The 23,480-nt window shown below is 41.5% G+C and overlaps 1 protein-coding gene across 2 annotated transcripts; it reads left to right on the forward strand.

Moving 5' to 3' along the window:
• The first annotated feature begins 33 nt into the window (after positions 1-33).
• Positions 34-20,093, forward strand: ssh1b (slingshot protein phosphatase 1b). Of its 2 annotated transcripts, XM_026173836.2 has the most exons (15): positions 34-491; positions 1,946-1,983; positions 7,091-7,191; positions 9,267-9,331; positions 10,152-10,273; positions 10,351-10,419; positions 10,787-10,852; positions 11,974-12,168; positions 12,470-12,563; positions 13,052-13,180; positions 13,324-13,370; positions 14,323-14,469; positions 14,580-14,780; positions 14,928-15,564; positions 15,727-20,093. In XM_026173836.2, the coding sequence occupies exons 1-15, from the start codon at positions 411-413 to the stop codon at positions 16,321-16,323; spliced, it is 2,589 nt and encodes an 862-aa protein (XP_026029621.1). In that variant the 5' UTR covers positions 34-410; the 3' UTR covers positions 16,324-20,093. The 2 variants fall into 2 exon arrangements, with proteins under 2 accessions (XP_026029621.1, XP_026029622.1); XM_026173837.2 differs by lacking the exons at positions 34-491; positions 1,946-1,983 and adding an exon at positions 4,254-4,547.
• Positions 20,094-23,480: the final 3,387 nt, after the last annotated feature.

The raw sequence follows: 23,480 nt of genomic DNA on the forward strand, positions 1-23,480 counted from the left end.
CAATGACAGCGCACACGCGAACTAGGCCAGCCAATCACAGGCATCCGGCAAAGCTGCATGTCATTTCTGCCCCGCTTGCAACCTGCGCTGTGTTTTTGTTTGTCTGTCTGCACACCAGCGAAGAAATCACAGAGTCTGCTGCTGCTGGCGCGGAACGAAAACCCAGGAACTCTCTCTTCTCTCACTTTCCGCCCATGAGGACTCCGGTAACCGCAGAGGACGCACGGAGCAGGACCGAAAGGGAGCACGGCCGGGGCAGTGGAGTCAGGTGCTGCTGCTGGATGAGAGTCTGACTAGGCATTTTCTCCCCGGTGACAGCGACAATCTCAGCGGCGCATCTTCCCGGATAGGCGCTCCTCCTCCCCTCCCCTCCCTTCCCTTCTCCTCTCCTCTCCTGCAGCTCACTGACCATGGCTCTGGTGACACTGCAGCGCTCTCCCACCCCCAGTGCTGCATCGTCGGCTAGCACGACCAACAGCAGTGCGGGGGAGGTGAGTGGAAATGCCGGGGGGCTGGGTCTTTGTGTGTGTGAGGGGGAAGACGCCAAGAATGCGCCCACGGGAGTGTGTAAAACAGGTTGGGTGGCGTTTGCGTTTGATATCCTGCAGGAAAGGGTTAACCTGGTTTCCGTCATAGTGCGTGTGTCCAAATGTGTGCGCTTGTGTGCTGCAAACTTGATATATTGTTACAACAGGGAGTTGTTTGTGGCTACTGTGGCAGGGGATTTGTAAACAAAAATCCTGCAGAGGGGGAGGGGACGGAGGGGGAAACGGAGGGGGGCTGTCGGATTTAGCTGTCAAGACACAAAGTGCTCGTTTTGCTGCTGCACAAACATTCGCAGGTCTCGGTGTTGCCGAGGTTTTTATTTGCGAGTAGTGCGGTCACCAATTTGGGAAGGAGGTCCTTAAATGTGGGGAGAGCGAGCCAAGTGTTTTTGCGAACTTCTAGAAATTTCAGAATAGCTCAGATCCATAACTGCACCGTGAAAATGCGCTTGGCCCTCACCGAGACGTCAAATCCCGCGCAGCACCACGCAGACAAACCGATAAGCTCCGTGCTCCTTGTTTCCAAGTTACATAGCAGGAAGAAGGGTTGTTGGTTCTAGTCGGGTTGCGTGGAGAAGTGATGCTGACTTAGTGGAGTTGGAGGCATTAAACCTCCACCTGTGAAAGCAGGGGCGTCGGTTAGAGATGGAGCACTGTTGGACGTTTTTATCCACGTGAAATCCTAACATCTGTGCTCGTGCGCCACTTTCTGGGTTTTCAGGAAAGTGGATTATGCGCTCAGAAGTAGGCTGAGGCACAAAAATAAGCAGTGACAAGCCTTGCTTTGAAGATAGGTGGGTGCTTCATCTCACCATCACTATTCTGCTGGAGTCAGCCGGCAGGAAGGAGGTGTGTGTGTGTGTGTGTGTGTGTGTGTGTGTGTGTGTGTGTGTGTGTGTGTGTGTGTGTGTGTGTGTGTGTGTGTGTGCGAGCGATGTCTGAATTAGTTTTTCGTTTTTTATTCCTGAAATTTGAAGGTGTCCTAAGGATTGAGCTGTCAGCTCTTTGCAACTTCATAACAGATTAGTTCACCAGGCTGCAGAGAGTTGGCCAGCAGGTGGCGCAGGCATTCTTTCGTCCATCTCTGCATGGTCCTTGAGACGTTCAACTTATTTAAGAGCAACTGCAGCCAAAAATTCAGAAATTTCGAACAAAAAATGTAAAATCCTCTCAGTTGTAGTTGTGTGATATGTTTAGCAGGATACTCAAGCGTGTGGTCCATGTGTGTTTGGTGCCTGCATTTCTATTAATGCGAAGCACTCTTAACTTTATCCTTGTTATGAAATAGTTCTGTTCCTTTCCCACTGTTCCACTGTTCATGATCATCACAGTTTTTATTTTTTTTTAGTATAAATATATTGTATGCTGTTTCAGATTCGCTCTTTTTACTTGTCTTTCAGGATTTCGGAAGCGATGATGAGAGGAAAAATAATCAGAGGTAAGACACTTTTTTTTAGGTTTTTTTAACATATTTGAAGCTCTCTAGAGACGACATTTATAGCAGAATACAAAAGTATTGCGTTTCTTATAGTGGTCTTGTTTTCTGAACAACAATGCATATGGTAAATGGCCTGTATTTATATAGCGCTTTTCTAGTCCCTAAGGACCCCAAAGCGCTTTACATATCCAGTCATCCACCCATTCACACACACATTCACACACTGGTGATGGCAAGCTACATTGTAGCCACAGCTGCCCTGGGGCGCACTGACAGAGGCGAGGCTGCCGGACACTGGCGCCACCGGGCCCTCTGACCACCACCAGTAGGCAACGGGTGAAGTGTCTTGCCCAAGGACACAACGACCGAGACTGTCCAAGCCGGGGCTCGAACCGGCAACCTTCCGATTACAAGGCGAACTCCCAACTCTTGAGCCACGATCATCCCCATATCATACTGTTGTTATAATGAGATCTGAAATTGTAATACAGCACATAAGTTTCTTTGTTTTTGGACCAATTAAAGGAGAATCGGGCTCAGGATAGTTCACTTCAGATGCATTTGCACTACGTGAAATAGAGTACATACAAGGCAGCAAACCTGACACTGACTTAACAGCTGTAATGATGGAAGTCAGCATCTCAGCTTTGTCCCAGGAAGCTGACAGGATAAAGAGTGGCCAACGTTCAGCTTCATTATGTACTTGCATTCGTACATTCACCTCCACTGCCTGAAACAAGCTGCTCTAGCACCTCTCCCTTTAAGGTCACCTTGTCCTTAAGCCAGCTTTTTTCCTATTGGCTCCCTCTCACAAACAGAAGGTATGAAGTGGGTGGATGGGGTTTCTGTGTACAAGCCAGGCTATTTGTCTGATATGGCCATATAAGGAAGTCCCGTTTGACATCATAAAGAGCCAGGAGTGTTTACTTGCATATACGCTGACCTTTGGTGACATGAGCAGCCTCCACCATGGCGATTATATTACTGTAAAAGATGTAAGGAGAAGCATTATAGGTGCACTTTAGTCACATGTGAAATACTTTGTATGCCTGTTTTGAAAAATATTTTAGAGATCAAAATTGGACTGCACAGAAACGCAGGAAGTAAACAGGTCTGATCGGAATTTGGGTATGTTTAGTGTATCTTTAGTTTTTTTTAATAGGTGCCTGCTGAATTTGACTATTTCTGCCAAATGCTTCTGTGCAATAGATAATATACTAGATGTCAGGAAGGGTTTGTCGGTATGGATAGTAAACATTAAAAAAAACATGTATACTTTCAAAAAAGAGAGTGAAAAAGGAAGGTTTTAAAAGATGAATGATAATTATTGTATTTAATAGTATTTTCATCAGGCCTGCAGTGGGAATATCTGCAGTAAGCGCAATGCAAAAGCGTTCCTGAAGATGAATTAATAAAAAGAGGGAGGAAAGAATTCCCACATGCCATGCATACTCAGCGTGTGACTTATGACCTTACTGAATAATTTGTTAACAAGCTGAAAATCCTTTTTTCTACGTATTTCAATTGTATATCACAGATTTTCCATCCATCATGGCGAACTATTTAAACACAAAAAAGTATCACTGCAGCGGCAAGATGATGCAGTAATGCATGAATACATTAGTGGCAAAATGAATGCATCTAATAGTTTTTTTGTGTGTGTCTTTAATGGAAACGATTTAAATAAAAGTAAATAAGCTGAACCAGGAAAATTAATGCTATTAAATTTTATACATTAATGTCTTTATTTGATTTTTTTTTTCCCTGGTGGCCTGTGAGTCATAATGAGTCACATACTTATGTTTGATTTTTGGCCCCGGTTTCTCAGAGCTGTCAAGGAGAAAAATCTGCTGGACGAACAGTTGATTTAACTTGACAAGGCTTTAAAAAATGTTTCTCGCACTCCGTTGCATAACAGAGCGCATAAACCGCTGTCCCCGCTCAGTCACGAGGCTTTTCTTTAATCAACTTGACGTCACAAAAATCATGACTTGTGTCAGCAAAGCTTTGGCACAGACTGCCTTTGTGCTCGTGTTTGTGCGTGTGGGTTTGTCAGAGTTGAAACGGTCGTATCATGCTTTGAGCTTCTCCGCGGTTCGCAGATTCATCAGCGTGTAGTCTTAATTTAGAATTCTGCATGTCAAACTTGAGACTGACGCCAAGTAACAACCCCCCCACCCCCCCCCCACCCCCGTGCGCCCTCCCCTCCCTGGAATGAATGATGGTATTGTGGCCGGGCGTTGCATACGGAGAGCCGATTGCTGAATCACGAACTGTGAAAGAGGAGACGGGGGAGCCAAATCTGAACGGAACCCGGCGGCACAGATCCGGAGGTTTCAGGGTTTGGGATGGAAAGAAAGCTGAAAGGGGAAGAGAGGAAGGACAGGCAGGTTCAACCCAAACACGCTGTGCAGAGGTAGATGTTAATAAGAGGGAGGGGGAGTGGGGCGTTTTGACTGAGAGAAGATGCTTCTGGTCATAAAATCCTCAAATAAAGACATGCTCACCGTGCTGCCTCACTTTGTGGAGAAAGCTACTTGGACTCGGACGGAGATCTGCCGCATGTAAGTCTTCACAGCAGCACAAACAAGATCATTCTGTATACTAGATCCGTATTAGCAACAATCTGCAAACAGTGGCAGTATAGAATATGTGAGCTCTTTTACTTTAAAGTCATGAAAACATTTGTAGGAGAAGCAAGCGGCTTTAAAATCTACATCCTAAGTCTTATTCTGATGGTTGAGAATTGGGTTTTTCTTCGTGCTCAGTCCTTTACCCGGTCACGGTGTGAATTTGTTCAGGGATTCTGTTTTTTTTTTTTAAAGCTAAATCCTCCGTGACTTCGTCTCATTCGTCTTCTACATACAGTTGAAGAGGATTAATGATAGCACGTTGCAGTGGAGCTGAAACAAAAGGCCTTGTGATGGCCCCACTCAGTCATACCAGGCTTTGTGTGTTTTTGGTCAAGAGAGGAATGAGACCGTGGTCGAACAAAGCTACACACTGTTCTGTGTGAGAAAATACGCTGAAGCTCTCCTCCTGCTTAGTGCAGCCTTCATAACAAAGTCATGACCCAGGAGTGCTTCATTCAGCACAGGTGGGCCGAGCAGAGGAAGTCTGAACGTTTGAGTGCATGTAGATAGCTGAGTGTGTGTGAGGTGCATAAAGGTCAACAAACCCAATCAAGTGGAGTCTGGTCACCATTACTGTTAAAACTAAGGGCTGTTAAATGTGCTGGATCAGGACTCTGCTGACTTTCAGTCCCAGATGAGCCATCCGTCCTGCTCAGTGATCCAAACAGGACTAAATAAGAGAAGTACCTGCTCACGCTGTGTGCTGTGTCCCGACAGGCCTTTCATACGTTACTGGTGTGTGACTTCAGCTTAAATTTGGCCAAATGTGCAACACAATGGAGTATCTGCACTCACCTGTTTACAGGAGGTACAGCAGGTCAGTCAGTTAAAGCCAAATCATTGTTTTTTTTTTAGTAAACAGAATCACTTTGGACTTCAGGATTTTGTAATGAAATGAGGACCGTAAGGACGTCATTTCAGAGTACAGGATATTGTATAGAGCAAAAAAAGAAGTCTTTTCAGAATAATGGCTCATTGTGTGCACAGTTAGGGTTGAATTTTATGAAGTTTTATTTTTCAGCTTTAACAATTTTAGTTTAACAACCTTATCACCAAATGTTTACATTTATGTTTATATTTTGAAAGTACGCTGACAATTTTTGACATTGTCTTTTCTGATTTATAACTGCTATTTGTTATTCTTACTAAGACAAAGTTTAAAGTGTGTTTTCAAGCTGAACTGCATCGGTTTAAATCAGCTGATGGCGCCGAAGTAATGTCAGAGCTGAATTTTAGAAAATGTTTTCTTGTTTGTTTGTTTTCATTTGATTCTAAAGGCTGTTGGTTTAGTTTAGTTACATCTGCCAGTGAGGCTATGTGATTGTTTGAGGTTGTCAGTCTGTTGTTAGCAAGATTGAAACAGAGGTGGAGTTTGGCCCGGTGTGAGGGGGAATTAACTTTTGGGGTTGGTGTGTTTGCTGCTGTGAATTCAGGAAATTTTGAAAGGATTCTTTTACCATTGTAGACAAAGCCAAAAAAAAAAACTTAATTTACGCCATTTTGGACAAAGGTACTGGTCCAGCTGCTCGAACACCGTAGCCCATGCGATGAAGCTCCTGGCGCAGCACGTTTCTGTGCTGATGTTAATGCCCGAGGAGGTTTCTCTGCAGATGTTGAGTCAGCAGACTTTCATGCATCAGGACTCAGTGACCCTGCTCTTCAAGGGTTTGTGGTCTGCCACTTCATTGGCTGAGTTGCTCAACTTACAGTCAGTAGTGGATTAAAAAAAATCCACAAACTGACTTGTTGCAACAGCGGCATCGTGTTACAGTAACACGCTGGAATTCAGTGACCTCTTTACAACAACCTTTTCTTTTACAAATGTTTGTAAAGGCAGACTGCATGGTTCGCCTGAAGATTTGTTTATATAATACATCTTCACAAATGCATATCAGAGTAAAATATGAGAAACTGTCAGATATCATTTTGTAGTTCTCCAGAAAATAACTGAGTTATCCAAATCGTGACGTCCTTCTGGATCCAGGGTGGGAATTTATGCACGCTGTGGAGGGAATTCTCTTCTTCTGCTCTTATTTTGCTGTTTGAATTCACTTTCTTCACTTCGTGATTAAATCCTTCATGATAAAATACTGGAGGAGATGCCATTTTCTTTTTCTATTTCAGTCCATAATAATAATAATAATAATAATAATAATAATAATAAAGACTGAGAATGGAGTTAAAGTACAACAGATGTGATGTTTTTCAAGGAAGTGAGATTATTTAAACTTATTGCAGCTCAACAGATTTTCCACGAGGCAGTCCGTTCTTTGTGACTTTTAGCTTGGCATACGTGAGCTGGTTAGCTGTGAGCGCTACCATGCAGCCCAACTTGCTGCCATTTGATGAAAGTTCAGTATTTCTTGTGGTTGGATTTTAGGGTATAGAATGACAAATTTGGCTGCTTATGGCCAAAGTGTAGTTGTGTCCAGGCATCAGCATCACTGAATTCCTTTTGCACATCTACTTTTCAGCCTCAGCGAGAGCTTCTTCATGGTCAAAGGAGCCGCCCTCTTCCTCCAGCAAGGTGGCAGCACGCAAGGACCAAAGACCCCGACCCACCACAAACATGCAGGTGGGAACAGAGTCACGCAAAAACACACAAAGCTTTGTGTTTTTTCTCTTTTACCTATGTTCACTGCACAAACAAGACCCCAGACAAAAGCAAATGTGTATTTGCCGAGTCTTTTCTCCGTGTTTGTGGGTTTTGTTTGTGTTTAGTCTGAAGCATCACATAATTCGGTCTGACCCGAAGAGCCCTGCAGTTCAACGCCAGGCTTACATAGACTGTTTCATACAAGAGCACTCAGAGGGCACAACTCCCCCATAAGGCCAAGCGTTATGCTAAAACTTTGATGTTTTTATGATGACGCCAGCATTGTTACTATGGAAATCTAGTGCAGTATATTAATCTTTTTGTGTCATATAATGTTGTATGGAAAAACAACCTTATATTGTTTTAAAGAAAAAACAAAGTAAGTGCTGATGTCCCCCAATAAAAAATGAAAGTTTGGTTCAATGGAAAATGAAGCTTTTTCCCAATTCGTGTGGCCCTGACCTTTGACCTATGACCTGCTGCAAGGTCAAAGGTCAGGGCCTTTGACATTTTTCTTTGTCAAAGGCCCTAAAAATGTATTATTTTTATTATCTTTGATTGGAGCAGAATAGGCTGAAACGTTTGGCCTTTATAAACTGTAAAAACTTCAGACTTTAAGCTATAATAATGCGGTTGTGACTGAACCAGTTGCTAAACTTTATGGCGTTGTTGTAATGTTGTAGGGTGTGGTATTGAAAATATAAAAGCGGCATTGTACAGCTCTCTGCATGCTCTTTCATGAGATATATTACTCAATACAGTTCCTTTGATAGTTTTTGGGTGGGCGCCACTTTAGCTCAGTGGGTGAGCGTGTCCACATGCGGCATGACCAGAGTGTTTTCTCCCTCTCTTTCTCCCCAGTTTTCTGTCTTCACATTGCTATACTATCTAAAAGAGGCAAAAAAAATAGCCTTTAAGGATGATAAAATTTGACTGGGCACTAACAATAAGGTTGAGGGGAAATGCTTAGCTGCCTAGGTACTCATGTCCCCCAAGCTGTAGAATATTGTTGTGAAATTTGAAGACGATCCATAAAAACAATCGTGAGTGGCATAAAGTTTTTACTGATTTTCACATTTGGGGTGACCTTTACCTGCTTTAACCAAAGTTAAATCAGCTGTTGTTGGCATCTGCCATCACACAGAATTAGAAAATGATATCTTGAAAACTGTGGATGCTAGACTGCTAACAAACAGACCGACAGACAGACAAGCAAACAGTCGATTACAAACTCCGTCCCTTTGGGGGAAGAACGATCAAGTCTCAAACTGTGTGCTTGTGCTCATTTCCAGCTTCACCGTTTAATTATTAGACTCACCTAATAATGTCTGCATGCTCCATAGTTCAAAACAATCCTTTATGTAATTTATGTTTAAAATCTTTGGAAATGTGTTTAAAAACTGTTGAAATATGAACCTAACAGACTGAAACTGTGAGGTTGCCATTCAGCTCTATCAGTGACTGCCATTCGTGCTTGTCTCTCTGCCAGTCTCTTTCACTAACACTCTTTGGGGTTTATTTTGTGTGTGTCTATAAAATTGTGGGCAAGGGCAGGAAAGGTCAAGTCAGTTTGTAAAAACCTCTGCTAAATATTTACTTCAGCACAGCTGGGAGGTTAAACGATTTGGATTTATCTTCATTGTGAGAAATGTGCAAAATTTTCCTCCCACTGAAGAAAACAATAGAAAAAGCTGAATGGTCAGTTTGTAGTTGACCTTCGGAAAGTCCAGAAATCACGTCTCTAAAGCTCATGTCTGATTAAAGTGTATATTATCTATATTGTTAGTGCGATCTTCAGTATGTCTGTCAGCTGATTATTGTTAGTTTCAGTTGTTATATTTTATGCAAATAAACATACAGAAGCATGAAATCCACTTCTTTGCCATGGTAACCAAGCAAAATCCTGTCCATATCAGACGACAACACTGTGACGCTGACCTTCAGCCAGTCTGGCATGCAAAACGCAGTTTAATCAGTTCCCACGTGAGGAAAAATGTGAATTATGTTAAAGGCATTGTTGTTGAATCATTTCACAGTCTGCGTTTCACTTTCAGGTGATTTGCCTCAACATCTGCAGGTCATGTTTAAGATTCTCCGGTCTGAAGATCGCATTAAGCTGGTCAGTACAAACATGTTGCCATGTGTTGCTTTGTTTTTGTTGCTGGAAGCGTTCATTTCATTTATTTGATTCAGCAAAGATGAAATCAGAGACTTAAAAGTAAAGACCTGCTCCACTAGTTAACTGAGTGTTTTTATAGTAATGTGCAAAAGTCTTGAGCCCAATAACCTGTCTTTATATTTAGCTTCAAAAGTTCTCCAGGCTTTCTGAAGGTCTTTCAAGGGTTATCTTTGGACACTGGCTGCTTTTCCATTCACTTTTAGTCCAGTCATTACACCTGATCATTTTCAGAGAAATCTTTTATAGAAAGTACATAATATGTTCCAATTTGTTTAGAATCTATGCATCTATGAAAAATGTCATGGATAACACAGTTTGACAGGCTTAAATTTGTATGTTTGTGTTAACACGGTGATTCCCACAGAGCTATTAGCCAAAAACTTGTAGTGTCATGTACTGTTCACTACCGCCTCATTACAAATGGTCTCAGTGGTGGCTGTCAAGAAGCTATTCTTAAGGAAGAGAAACGGTAAAGAACTGGCGTGTAGATCATTGTTGTGATGGCAGATCCATCCATCCATGAAACAAAAAATAATAGAAGAGCAGGAATAGGCCAAACACCTGGGATTGCAAACATATGTAAAAACACAGATGTTGTTCCTGAGCTTGCAAAAAAGTTTCGTTTTTGAAAAGAGCTGGGGTTTTTACCCAATCAAATCTGCAGAATAAATCCAGAATGTGGCCACATTTTATTGTTATCCAGCAGTACTGCTGTAGAGTCCAGACGCAGTGTTTTGCAGTCTCTCCTTTTGTCGTGCAGGCTGTGCGGTTAGAAAGCAGCTGGACAGATCGAGTGCGCTATATGGTGGTTATCTACACCACTGGCCACCAAGATACAGAGGAAAACGTCGTCCTGGGTATGGACTTTACAGATAAGGACAGGTAATTAGTCTCTCTGCACGTGCACATTTTACCTGTTTTAATGAGATTTGTTAACCTCATGTTGTTGTGATCTACAGTAAGAATTGCTCTATTGGGATGGTGCTGCCGCTGTGGAGCGATACCAACATACATTTAGATGGAGATGGGTAAGTTTCACTTTGCCACATGCAGAGAACAAAAACACTAATGGATGTTTTCATTCTGATCACTTCAAAATGTGAGACAAGGGTTTTCTAGCGAGGCTCATTTCGAGCCTATTCTTTAGGCTTTAGTGCCCACCAGTGGCAGTGGAGGGAGTTACACAGATTATTTTTTTTCCTCTGTGTGATAACAGTTCTTGCTGACCTGTTAACATTGTCCCTGCCTCTGTAAGCTGGAGGAATGTTCCACTGTTTGGTGTCCTGAATAGACCCCATGGACGAGCCCTGTCCAGTCTGTGTTTACATCCCCCTCATTACTCTTCACCTCAGTCCAAACTAATCTCCTTCTCCGGCTTTTCTTCTTCTTCACTAGAGGCTTCAGTGTGAGCACAGCAGGGCGGTCACATGTCTTCAAGCCTGTGTCTGTGCAGGCCATGTGGTGAGTTCTTCATGTCTGTCTAGAAGTGGGGTTGTGTTAATACGCCGTTACCCAACATTTTTGCCAAAGTGATTGGGAATTGAATTTAAAATCAGTTAAAAATGTGTACATTTGTTTGTGTTAACTTGGAGGATACGGTTCGTGTCTTTGTGCAAGTTGTGAAGGTCTGTTACAGTTGTGCTCAGACATTTACATACACTCATCACAGGCATGGATGTCATGGGAATTTTGGGACTTTTAAGGATTTCTTGGAAATTAGGTGCACACATATCAACAAATATCAAATATAAGCAATGAAGAACTTCAAAGAACTCTGTGAAGATCTAAGAAGGAAAATTGTGAATTTACACAAGTCTGTTGAAGCCATTGTTAAACATCTGCAGATTTTAGGATCATTAGTTCAAACAACTGTACATAAGTACAAGTTATTCAGATGTGGCATTGCTTTGCCGCAGTGTAGAAGAAGACCCAAACTGTCACCCTCAGATGAGAGGAAATTGATTAGGATGTTCAGGAACAACCCAAGAACCATCAAACCGCAATCTTGCCATGAACACTGCAGCTGTCAACCATGGTGGTGGCAGCATCGTGTTCTGGTCTGCCAGTGCTACTGTTATGTTGCACAGTGTGGATGAAATAATGAAGGAGGAGGACTACCTCCCAATTCCTCAACTTCATTCAAGGTTTAATCAACTTCAATCTTGAATCAGCAGCTAGACATTTGAAACTTAGACACAGTTAACTAGGTGTTATAACAGGATAATGATTCAAAACACAGCTCAAAACTGGTTTTGGAATGAAGAAAGCAGCGGATTACGCTTAAAACCGACCAATTTAAATGAACCAATTCTTGTACGTCTTGATGGTCAAATATTCACTCAGAATTATGTCAGAAGCTTTTTGATGGCTACCAAAATCTTCTGGATACATCTTGTTTAGATACTTTACCTTTTATATATTTGAGTCTGTTTTCCACTGATGACACTCCTACCACACTCTGTGTATGTGAGCGTTCACATGCCACCTTCTGGTCAGCTGACAAAATTACCAATAATGTGCAGGTTTCCCTTCTGTTCAATGGGGATCTTTAGCAGTTAAAAGTTTGCGTCATGTTCCTGCAGGTCCGCCCTGCAGGTCCTCCATAAGGCATGCGAGGTGTCCCGCCGGTTCAACTACTTCCCAGGGGGCATTGCTCTCACATGGATGGCCTTCTACGAGAGCTGCATCACCTCCGAGCAAAGCTGCATCAATGAGTGGAATGCTATGACCGACCTGGAGAGCACCCGGTCTGATTCTCCCACCATGTTCGTCGACCAGTGAGTACCCAGCATAGCAACTCACCTCATGTAATGAAGGAAAAACGGGCACATCTTTTAAGTCATGCAGTACTAATTAATTATCCTGTATTTTTCAAAGAAGATTTAAACAGATCTCATGCAGCCAAACAGATCATAGATCAAACGTGCCTGCGCCGTGTGTCTTTAGTCGTAAATTTATATGCTTTGGACACGAGCTGCTGTTCTTCTGTTTCTGGCCTTTGTCTTCATCAGTGGGAAACACTGTTATGCAAATTTTCATTCAGACCACAGCACTGATGCATTGACTCATTATGTGCAGGCCAACTGAGCGAGAGAGAACTGAATGTGCCATTAAAGCCAAACTACGCAACATCATGATGTTTCAAGACTTGGAAAACATCACCTCAAAGGAGGTACGTGCCGAATCAGTATTTGTCATTCAACGGGCAAGGAATGGTCTAAATTTTCTTTTATTTTCACGTTTTAGGAAAGAATACACTAATTAAAGATTCAAATTAGCTGTCTATAAAAGTTTAAGTGTGTTTTCCTCAATAACTAGTCACTGCCGATCTTTGTTTTTATGCATTCAGGCAAAAGGCCTTATTTTAATCTCTTCAGCACAAAACAAGTTTTTTGTTTGTTTTTTTGCATTTTTGCTAAATAAAAATTAAAAAACTATTTTCCCAGAGCAGGCAGCACTACGTGTTTTATTTGTCAGATTTTTACACTTTTACACTTTTTACACTAAGGGATTTGCCTCCTGGGATGAACCAGGGACCTTTTGTTTGTAGAACCTTTACAATATTAAATAAAGGTACCAATGCTTAACCTGTGGTTGGTAATGCATTTGGAAACCATGTTTTTAAGAAAGTGGGGGTTCATGTTAATTCCTCATCCTCAGATCCGTAACGAGCTGGAGCAGCATATGAACTGTAACCTCAAAGAATACAAGGAGTTTATAGACAACGAGATGCTTTTGATCCTGGGTCAGATGGACAAGGCTACACTTATCTTTGACCATGTCTATTTGGTGAGTTGTTTGCATCTTGTAGTATAATTTAGAATTCTGTATACCCGCCCTCCATACTGATAGCCAAATACTCTTTCACTGTGGTATATAGTTGGTTTAAATACAGTTATTCTGTGTAAGTTTCGGCCTTTCTTCCTCTCTAGGGCTCTGAGTGGAACGCTTCCAACCTGGAAGAGCTACGTGAGTGTGGGTGAGCTGAGAGCTTAACACTAACCAAAGAATCTAACCTATTTTTCTTGGTTTAATCCCACTTGTCTAATTCTCATTTATGTGTCTCTTGTTATTCCTATAGACATATAATTGCAAAGTCTGTTAAAATCAGACCAAATTTAAGTGCTTGACTTAACTTTGTGCTTGAAGTTAAGTATGAAAATATGCAGAGCTTTAGTAATAACCATAGATTGCATATAGATTATGAATATTGGCGTCATGCATTACTTAATGTAGTTTGGATTTGAGCTTTGTGGCCATGGCTGTCTTGGTGTTTAAAGACCAAACATCACAACTGAGGCCAGGATCTGGCTGAGAAACTGAAGGAGAGTTCTCTTGTGGTAGAGATCTGTCAGTCACAAGGGTGCTATACCCTACACCTTACTGTTATTTCTCTACATTGCACCACAATTTACACAATTAACATGTTGTATTCAGTAAGAATTTAGACCCATCAGGAAAGTGTTTACTGATATCATACATTAACAGAGTAAAAGACCTCCCTTGTAGCCCATAGAAAATACAGCATGACTACTTTTTGCAACCAGAGGAGGCACCTCCTGCTGGCCATTAGCAAGTAATGCAGGTTTATAGCATTTGTATCTGACCTGAAGGCTGCATCCAGTTTTTATATCCAGTCTATATGAACAATATGGTTCATGCTCAAACACCACATAGAAAAATAACTGCTCAAAGAAGAAAGTGCAAGAAGAAGAAAGAGAGAAGAGACTTTGGACACACGAAAGACTTTTTCTAAGTAGAATGGAGCCTTTTTGTCAAATCTAATCTTTGCTATTTGTCACAGCAAATCAAGACCTGGTTGTGGGTGAGCTCTTTCAGGACTCACTGATCTTTTTTGTTTTGTTTTTTCCTACTATGATAAAGGTCTGTGGGCAGAGGAGTAAATATTAACATGATGGGTTTTTTTGCAGAGTGGGTTTTATTCTGAACGTTACCAGAGAGATCGACAACTTTTTCCCAGGCTTGTTTTCTTACCACAATGTCCGAGTGTACGACGAGGATGCCACTGACCTGCTGGCCCACTGGAATGACACTTACAACTTTATCGTCAAAGCCAAGTGAGAGCAAAACAAACCAGTCATCTTGGGGGTGGGAGGGGGCTTGCTACTGTTGTCTAGATTCATAAAATGGGGTGAGAGTGATTTTTTCTTTTCTCTTGATCCAATAGGAAGAATAATTCCAAGTGCCTGGTGCACTGTAAGATGGGGGTGAGCCGGTCTGCCTCTACTGTTATTGCCTATGCAATGAAGGAGTATGGCTGGTCTCTGGAGAAAGCCTACAACTTTGTCAAGCAGAAACGGAGTATAGCTCAGCCAAACGCCGGCTTCATGAGACAGCTGGCAGAGTATGAGGGAATTCTAGATGCCAGGTAAGCAGGTCTATGCTTTCACTAAGGTTTGCACTTTGCAGAGCCAACAGATGGAACCACTGTGTTTCATGAAGCTAATTAAGAGATTATAACTCTGTGTGGTTTTAGTTATTCTAGTCACATTTAAAGCCTAATTCACCTTTGCAGCAAACAGCGTCACAACAAGCTATGGAGGCCTGGAGCAGATGAGGAGGGATCGGATGATTTGCAAGCCTCAGGCCATTGTGCCGGTGGAGGGGAAACACTCAGAGAAGAGGAAGCCTGGGGAGGCTGCGGGGCATCTCCCTGTAGGGGTATGGGTCTGGAGATGGAACCTCTAGACTCTCTTAACTATAATTATTACTTTAGACGTTTGTCAGACTCCGCACTTGACAGTGAGCCTTCCACTCCAGTTCGGGGACCCCCTCTGCTCGGTATGGAAAGAGTTTTTATTGAGATTGAAGATGTAGAGAGAGATGCCCTGCTGGAGGACGAGGGTTTCCCCATGGCCCATTTAGCCCTGCCTGGTGAGGGCACCGCAGCCCAGACCTGTGGACGCCTTGATCCCCTCGAGGACATGAGGCTGAGGCTCGAGTTCAGTACTTTGGAAGAAGAGGATGAAGAAGAAGCTAAGAAAGAGGAAGCTGAGATGGCAGCTTTGGCTCAAATGCCTGGAAATTCAGAGGGGAAGAAAATGGGGGAGGAGGATGAGAGGAGCGAGGAAAGCCGGTTAGGGTTAGCCAACCTGAACACCAACAACAGTAACCGCCTAGCAGCCAAGCGCAGCTGTCCTGCAGCTTTTGATGTGAGTTTAAAAAAAAAAAAACATTTTTAGTTGAAAGATAAAGTCTTTAAGTTGCAATTTTAAACATCTATTTGTCGTAGAGGTAAATGTTGTAAAGTGAACATATTTAGTTTTCATGTGACTGACCATATGCTGCATTTTGTTCAATTTTTCTCCATTTAGGACAGTGGTAGCACAGGAAACCCTTTAAAAGTGAAGCCCTCCTATCAGTCCTGTAAGGACTGCATGCGTCTACCGCAAGGGCGGCGCTGTGACCGTCCAACAGGAGGCCGTCCCCACCGCCTTAACCCTTCCCGCCACTGCACTGTCCCTTCCATATGCATAGATCCGCCTGGAACGAATTTTGCTTCCACATCGAGTCTGCAGTCTCTTTCCAGCCCTGCAGTTGTACCACCTAACTTGATCCAGCCCTCTACTCAACTGTACCGCTGTTCCACCTGTGCCCCTGACGTCACAGCTGTTCCCCTAACCAACCACCAGAAACTGGCCTCACCCATGAACTGTGAGGAGGCGCCTCCTGACCGCAGCTCAGTGGAAACGGAGGACATGGATGAACCGCAGGGTGAACAAGTGTTAAGGGAGTGTACTGACGCCATCAGTGACGCTGAAGATTTAAAATTACAACCTGGTGGAGCAGTAGAGCTCCCGCAGCTGCAAATGCCAGGACTGGGGATAGAATTTGGTCTGGAACTGATGCGACAGAGGGCAGAGCAGCTTGAGAAGCTGCCAAGCATGGCCATGGAGGCCAGCTCTCAGTAGGACACCTGCCTTAACACGGTGGCTCAAGCAAAGATGAGATGGGGGGGATGAGAAGTGGCTTGCCACTGTCTCAGTCTCTTTAATGGCTTTGAGAAGTTAAAACCTGCTGCTGTGGTACCACGAACAAAGCACTGTGCTGATCTCCACTCTAATGTCTCTGCTCCATTTAAACAAGCTGCAGAAGCTCAGTGCATTGACAGAGAGAGCTCCGTCGTAGACTTCCGGCATTGAGATCCAGATGAGGCCGATTGCTTTCACTATGTGCTTAAGGCCTGGATGCTTCAGATCGAGCCAGGGTGGAAGACTTTCCCGTGTGTTTGAGGCCGCCGTGGGCTATTCGAACTGCCTTTCTCACCACACGTGCAGGATCATCCCCTTTTCCCACTCCCCAGCCGAGACGAGCATTACGCCGCCATGTTGCCATCAGAAGACAAGTTTCAGTGCAGCAGTGGCAGTTCGTAACATCTTGTTGTGGTTCCTTTATGACTCCTCAGAGTGCTTTATTTAAATGTCGATGAAAAGAAAAATACAGAAGTAGCACGCTTCTGTCAGTGTACTCTGTTTCCAGTATTCATGGAGGAGCTCAATAAGTAATTATAGCTGAGCCACTGTTTCCTCATATTACTACAGATAACTGAACCATCACTGAGCTTAACTTATATTTTACCTGCTGCAGCTGCTTTTGCATCGTGAGAGAACATTTCATGTGAAAGCATACTAGTTTATATGAAAGAAAAAAGTGGATGTGACCGTAGCCTTTTTAATGCCTCTTTGTGAAGCACCGTACCTCGGGCCAGGAGCGTCTCAGACTGTTTTTGGTCAAAGACTGTTTTGTTCTTTCTGCTCAGCGGCTACTTCACCCTGACCTCCTCCAATAAAGTTAATCTAATCATGTACTGAAAGCGCTTAGTTTAGTCCACGCATGACTTTGCAGTATTACATAACATATCTCCAACACATTTACACACAAATGTATCGAACAACAACAAACTTCTACTTGAGTTTTTTAGCATTTGATTTTCTAATAATTGGTTACATTGTAAGTAACAACAAAAAAAGGTGCATTCGTTTTTCAAGTGGATGTTGAATTGATTCAGCCTAACCTGATCAATCATCTTATGCATAAGAGAATGACAGAAGATTGAAAGGCATTTAGACCCCGAGCAACAACCAGATCATTTCTGATGTAACCAAAGCTGTAACATGCACGGACACTCGGATTGCATCCACAGATATTTTTAAATTCACACAAATCACATATACAGTAGATTATGCAGTTGAGCACAACTCTAGTATCCATTCACACCATGCACAGTCATACGAAAACAGACCAGGAAATCAAAAAAATATATTTTTTAATCTCTTGAAAGTTTAAGGGATTAGTTGCGTTTGTTCGCCGTGTCAAGTGGAGCCCATCCCTGTGTAATGTATAACTTATTTGCTCTAATGATAACATTTGATCCACGTGTCAACTGGTTATGCTGTAAAAATTTGTTCATAATATACTGTGAAATTGAAAAAAGTAACTCCAGTCACTCCTATATGAAAATCAGATGATATTTATAACTTATTGTACTGGATTTCCTTTATTTTAAATGCAGAGAAGGTAATCTATGACATCAAGATGATTGCAAAGCTTAGCACATGCAGGTTTACACACATGTGTCCCAGGCAGTTATTTCAGAGCTTTTTCTAATTTTTTATTTATTCTTTCTTTCTTTCTTTCTTTCTTTCTTTTTTTGTTCTTTTTTTTTTTTTTTTTTTTACAGTGTCTCATAGCCTAAGGCTTCTTCTGGTTTGTTTGTTTTTAAAGCTGTTTCCTAAGTGGTGTGCCACAAATCCAAAGTTGCTGTGCCACAAGGTTTATTCTCTGTAAAATTCTCTGTTTGGTTGCTCTTGTGTCGATTCCCTTACTGGCGCGCTGGGTGTGCTGCTAAAGGATGCCTGTTTGTCTGCAGAGAAAGCGTGTGCACGATGTATTACTGTGTTTAGCACTTAAGAAAAATGAAAACTGTGCAAAGAACGAATGCAAATCATTTGGTTATCTTCAACTGTGCATTTATTCTTTATTTTTGTGGAAATTTGGTTTGTTTTTAATTCGATAAGTATGAACAACAGTGCAACCTCTGTTCCTTTTTCTCCCCGGACTAACTGAGTCAGAGGGAGCTGCAGGTTTGCTCCACTAATTAGATTAAAATATTTTGGTGCTCTATTTAAGCTGGTCTTTTCCTTCACATGGCCATTTGAGTGTTACGTAACACAAGATGATTGAAAGAGCTTGCAACTGAACAACTTCAAACTGAAAAGAGTTTGAATTCAGAAATTGTAACAAGTGATGAACTTGCAAAGGTTTGTGAAAGACAGATTAAGGAAATATTATATGGAGCTAAAAAACTGGTATGCTTTAATGTAAGTATGAAGCTATAGCCATTATCCAGTTAGCTTAGGTTAGTGTGATGACTGGAAGCAGAAACTAAGTTTATGGGTCTCTGTGTAATCCACCAATTTATTTCACTACTTGACATATTATCTTACTTAAAAAATGTGAAAAATCTTCTTTTTTTGTTTGTTTTTGTTGTTTTTAGTTTTCATGCTACGCTAACTAGCTTCTGACTATACCAATCAAATGCCAAGGTGGTGTTGATTTTGTCGAAGTAAGCATACATTATCAAATTTCAAACTATTTCTTTAATGTATTAAAGGTGGGATTCCACGTTAAGCCAGTTTTTAGCATTTTAAAGCTCTTGGCACATGGACCTGATTATGGTTGACAAAATTCCTGCATCCCTGCACCACAGCACTATGTTTGGCTGGTTTTGTCCCTTTTTTTCTATTTAAGTGCCTTAACCTCAGCCTTAGCTCTAACATAAAGCATCACAGGCTTTGCAAATTTTCTGTGAGTGTGTTGATGGTCTGGCTTTTTGTACATTACTTAACCTCACTCCCAATAATAACCATTACCCTTTGCAATGTATAACTTAGCACATATTATAATGTATGCAAACACACTCGAGCTCATTTACAGCAGCATCTTCTCCCTCAACGCACTTGGTGGACTTCCATTTATTAATAGCCTCTAATAATGATGTAATTGTTTGATATTGTTGAGACTTGTGGTACATTGTATTGGTTCAATAGCTGAAGAACCTTATTTGCTGGAATGAGAACTATCATTTACATTAAACTGTTAGATAGGATGAATTTATCTTTGAAATTTACCAGTCTGTACATATTTTTCTCTACAATTTGCTATTTGAGTATATTAGCTTGCAGACATGGTCAATATTTAAGAAGAAAGTATTAAAAATGCTACTGTGTATTGATAAGTACTCATAATTAAGTTCTCGTGTTTGTACCACGCAAAATATTTTATATAATCTCTAATTTAGGCAGTTTTCAGGCTCTATGGAAAATGGCTGTGTTTGTTTTATTGCATTAGTCCCAGGCATCAGGCCTCAAAATGACAATCCTACTGAAGAGCCAAGCACTGAGGACGTTAAAAACACATTGTAATGTAGGGAGGGGGGGTTTATTTGAGGTATTTGAGTGTATTTATAGAGCACAAGTCAGCCCCAAAGCACGTGAGCTTGAGTGGAAGATGTAAATAAGTAAAAACCTCCCTGAGAGTAAGATTTTGTTACGTTTGATGCTTTTTGTTAACTTTTGTGTACTGTACATTGCCAATGTTCATGTGTATGCACTTTTTTTACATTTTGTTAATATGTTGTCCAGTCTAATGTTTATCATGGAAATAAACTATTTCCTCTGCATTATCTGTGTAATCAGTTGGATTTTGCATGCATCCAGTGTAGACAACACACACTAGACTAAAGAACAACTCAGTTTAAAATTTTAGCAATGCGTGTCATCATTTGTGTAAACATATAGACTCAACAGCCACTTTGTTAGTTACATCCTTTCAGCTGCTTGTTAACACAAATATAATCAGCCAGTCACATGGCAGCAACTCTGCATATTTAGGTGTGAAGACATGCTTACGATTACCTGTTGCAGCTCAAACCAAGTATGAGAATAGTGGAAAAAAGGTGATTTAAGTGACTTTGGATGTGGCATGCTAGTTAGTGCCAGACAGGCTCGTCTGAATGTTTCAGAAACTGCTGATCTACTGGGATTTTCCCACATAATCATCTCCAGTGCTTACAGAGAATGGTCTGGGGGGGAAAAAGAAAATATCCAGTGAGCAGCAGTTCTCTGGGAAAATGGAGTCTTGATTTCTGCTGTAACATTTGAGTGACAGGGTGAGAATTAGGCGTAAACAAGATGAAAGCATGGATCCATCCTGCCTTGTATTAATGATTCAGGTGGCTGTTGGTGGTGTAATGGTGTAGGGGATCATTTCTTGGCACTATTTGTACTCCTTACTATCAATTGAGTATCATTTAAGCACCATAGACTACCTGAGTATTGTTCCTGACCATTTCCATCCTTTTATGACATCTTCTGATGGCTGCTTCTAAAAGGATAGCACACCCTGTCGCAGAGCTTAAATCATCTCATACTGGTTTCTTGTACAAATGGCTTCCACACCTTTGGGTGTGGTGGAACAGGAGGTCTCATCTATGATCTGCAGCATCTGTGCTATCATGTCAACATGGACCAAAATCTCTGAGGAATGTTTCCAACATCTTGTTGATTCTTTGCAATGAAAAAATAAGTCTGTTTTGATGGGAGTTCAACCTGGTACTAGTAAGGTGTACCTATAGTTAAAAATAAAAAAAAATTTCTTTAGATGCAGTCTAGTTATGTTGGTACGTTACTACTAAAGAGAATGTAAGGGAAATGAAGCAAATCTGACCAGCAAATCTTCTGGTCTTGTCTTTCTCTTTTAGTCAAATGGACAGAGCAGAAAGCACCCTTATTGAATTAGTCAAATGAAGACGGTGTGACATCACAGGGCAGGTGACTGCTGGAGGAGCAAAAAGTCCAAAGTCCTACGGGCATGCGAAGCATCTGTTTGAAACATCACCCTCAGTAAGTAGCTTCCTCTTTCCATCTGCTTTCTGTAAACATTTTTAGTGTTTTCATGTCAGTGGTGCTTAGATAACATTCAAAACTATGGACAGTTAATTGCTCGAGGGGAATTCAGAATAGTTTCAGAAAGTATTCATTAACAGTAAAGACTACAATAGAAAGCTAGTAGAAAAATGTATGTAACTGCCTCATGACATTTAACAACATAAGAATTTTCATTCAAGCTTTGAAAAGCTCCATTGCTGTATCACCATCTACTATCATTAGATGTTTAATATGGATATGTAAGTATATAATTACATATGTATGGTAGATGTTTAATGAAAATGTTTTTCAAGTTTAAGAAACACCTTATTGGAGCGTTTAGTTTATTTAAATCCATCATGCCACCTTTAAAATTGAAGGCCATTTACCTTTTTATGACCAGCCGTACAGAAAGCTATGGAAATTTTACTGTCAGACTAGATAATGCATCTGAATATCATCCCGTTGTACTGACAGTCTGAATTTGAATTTGAGCTTGTTACTTTGTGAGTTAACACTCTAAAGGAACAGTAATGTAGTTTTAACTGGAAAAACAAAGCCTATGCAGAGACCAGGCTAATAGTTTGGGTACTCCAAGTCACAAGTCTCTTATAAACCGTGTGCCTACTATTGAAAGCATGACAGACACATGAATGGGAAATGAAGAGGGGGTGGGGGTTTAAAAGTCAGTGTCACAGATGCCTCCGCCGGCTGCCCTTGTAACACAGCCATCCCAAAATAACACTTTAACACTTTAGATACAGTAAAGCTGCAAGTCGAGCTGTTTTTAGCCGCATAACAGATAACCAGAGCTGGAGAAATAACAATGAATGATGAATTACATCCTACCTTCCCATCAGACACTCACAGTATTATTAAGAGCATTATTTATTTAATTTTAGATACGCATTTAAACATATTTTTGGATGAACCACCTTCCCATTGGCTATCACTTTAGCATCACTTTATTTAATAGAATAATATATTTTTACATTCAAACAAACAGAATTTTTTTTTTAATTGGTAAAGATTCGACACAATCTTTATCTTATGTGAAGGGAGCTAAAACAGGGGTCAAGGTTCAAAGATAACAGTTCTGTTTTTATCTTATTAGGTAGGTAGACAAGCTTAAAAGAAGTGATGAGCCACTTGGTGCTCCTCAGGCGTGAAATGGCTGAAGCAGAAGTACATTCATTCCAAATCCTGAAGAGGTTTGGTCAGTTTCCTCACTCCTTTTTCAGCCAGCAAAATCCGTATTACTATGGCGATTACTCAGTGAGAAAACTTCTCATGCGGCAGCTCGTGATTTGGTGTTTGAAATGAAGTCTGTGTGTGCACAAAACTACCTCATGCAACAATACACTCTCCTTGCTTTGCACTTGGTTTGCCTGAAAGCTAAGAATACCAATTCCACATAACACTGAAGCCCGTTAAGCTGTTTTCCCCTTTGTAATAATGGACCTTACACCATCCATCATCATGTCTGTGGTTAAACTCTGTTCTCATCAGACCCTGGACAAACGATTCCAGCTGACCTTTCTCTAAACCCCGTCACCAAAACAATCACAAACATTTACAGACAGTCTGAAGGCAGGCACGCACAGCACAAACACGCCTTGTCTCAGAAGCAGTAATTGACAGCGCATGACGCCTCACAAAGGCACAAGCTTGACTAAAATGTATTTTCTTGCACTCACAAATTATACAAAACATGGATTAGATGCTACTGAATGCTTATTAATGTAGTGATTTAGGTGTTATGTGTTTATTCAGTGATATTAGATTTGTTCAGACTGCCTTGTCTGACCTTGGCACCTGGCAGCTGACCTCCTATATAACTCGTCGTGTTTCCTTTTTGGCCTCCTGACTCATTGGCAGCAGCCAGACCCACTTTAATTATAGCCGCCACAGCATTCCTCTTTGACAGAATAGGAAGAGATAGAGAGAGAGAGGCCTCAGGAGGGCAGGTGTGAACAGTGCAGAAGATTATGCAAAAATAGAGAAAGACTCAAGATAGTTGATAATGGTAGCGTCTGTTGTGTGATTTCATCTCACTGGGATGGGCAGGCAAGCCATCCGCGTGACTTCATTATGCCATGCTGAATCTTGAAGTGTCCCTAACGCTCTTTTTCTAATGCTAA

Source organism: Astatotilapia calliptera, chromosome 7, assembly GCF_964374335.1.
Source record: "Astatotilapia calliptera chromosome 7, fAstCal68.1, whole genome shotgun sequence".
In the NCBI taxonomy this organism is placed as follows: domain Eukaryota; kingdom Metazoa; phylum Chordata; class Actinopteri; order Cichliformes; family Cichlidae; genus Astatotilapia; species Astatotilapia calliptera.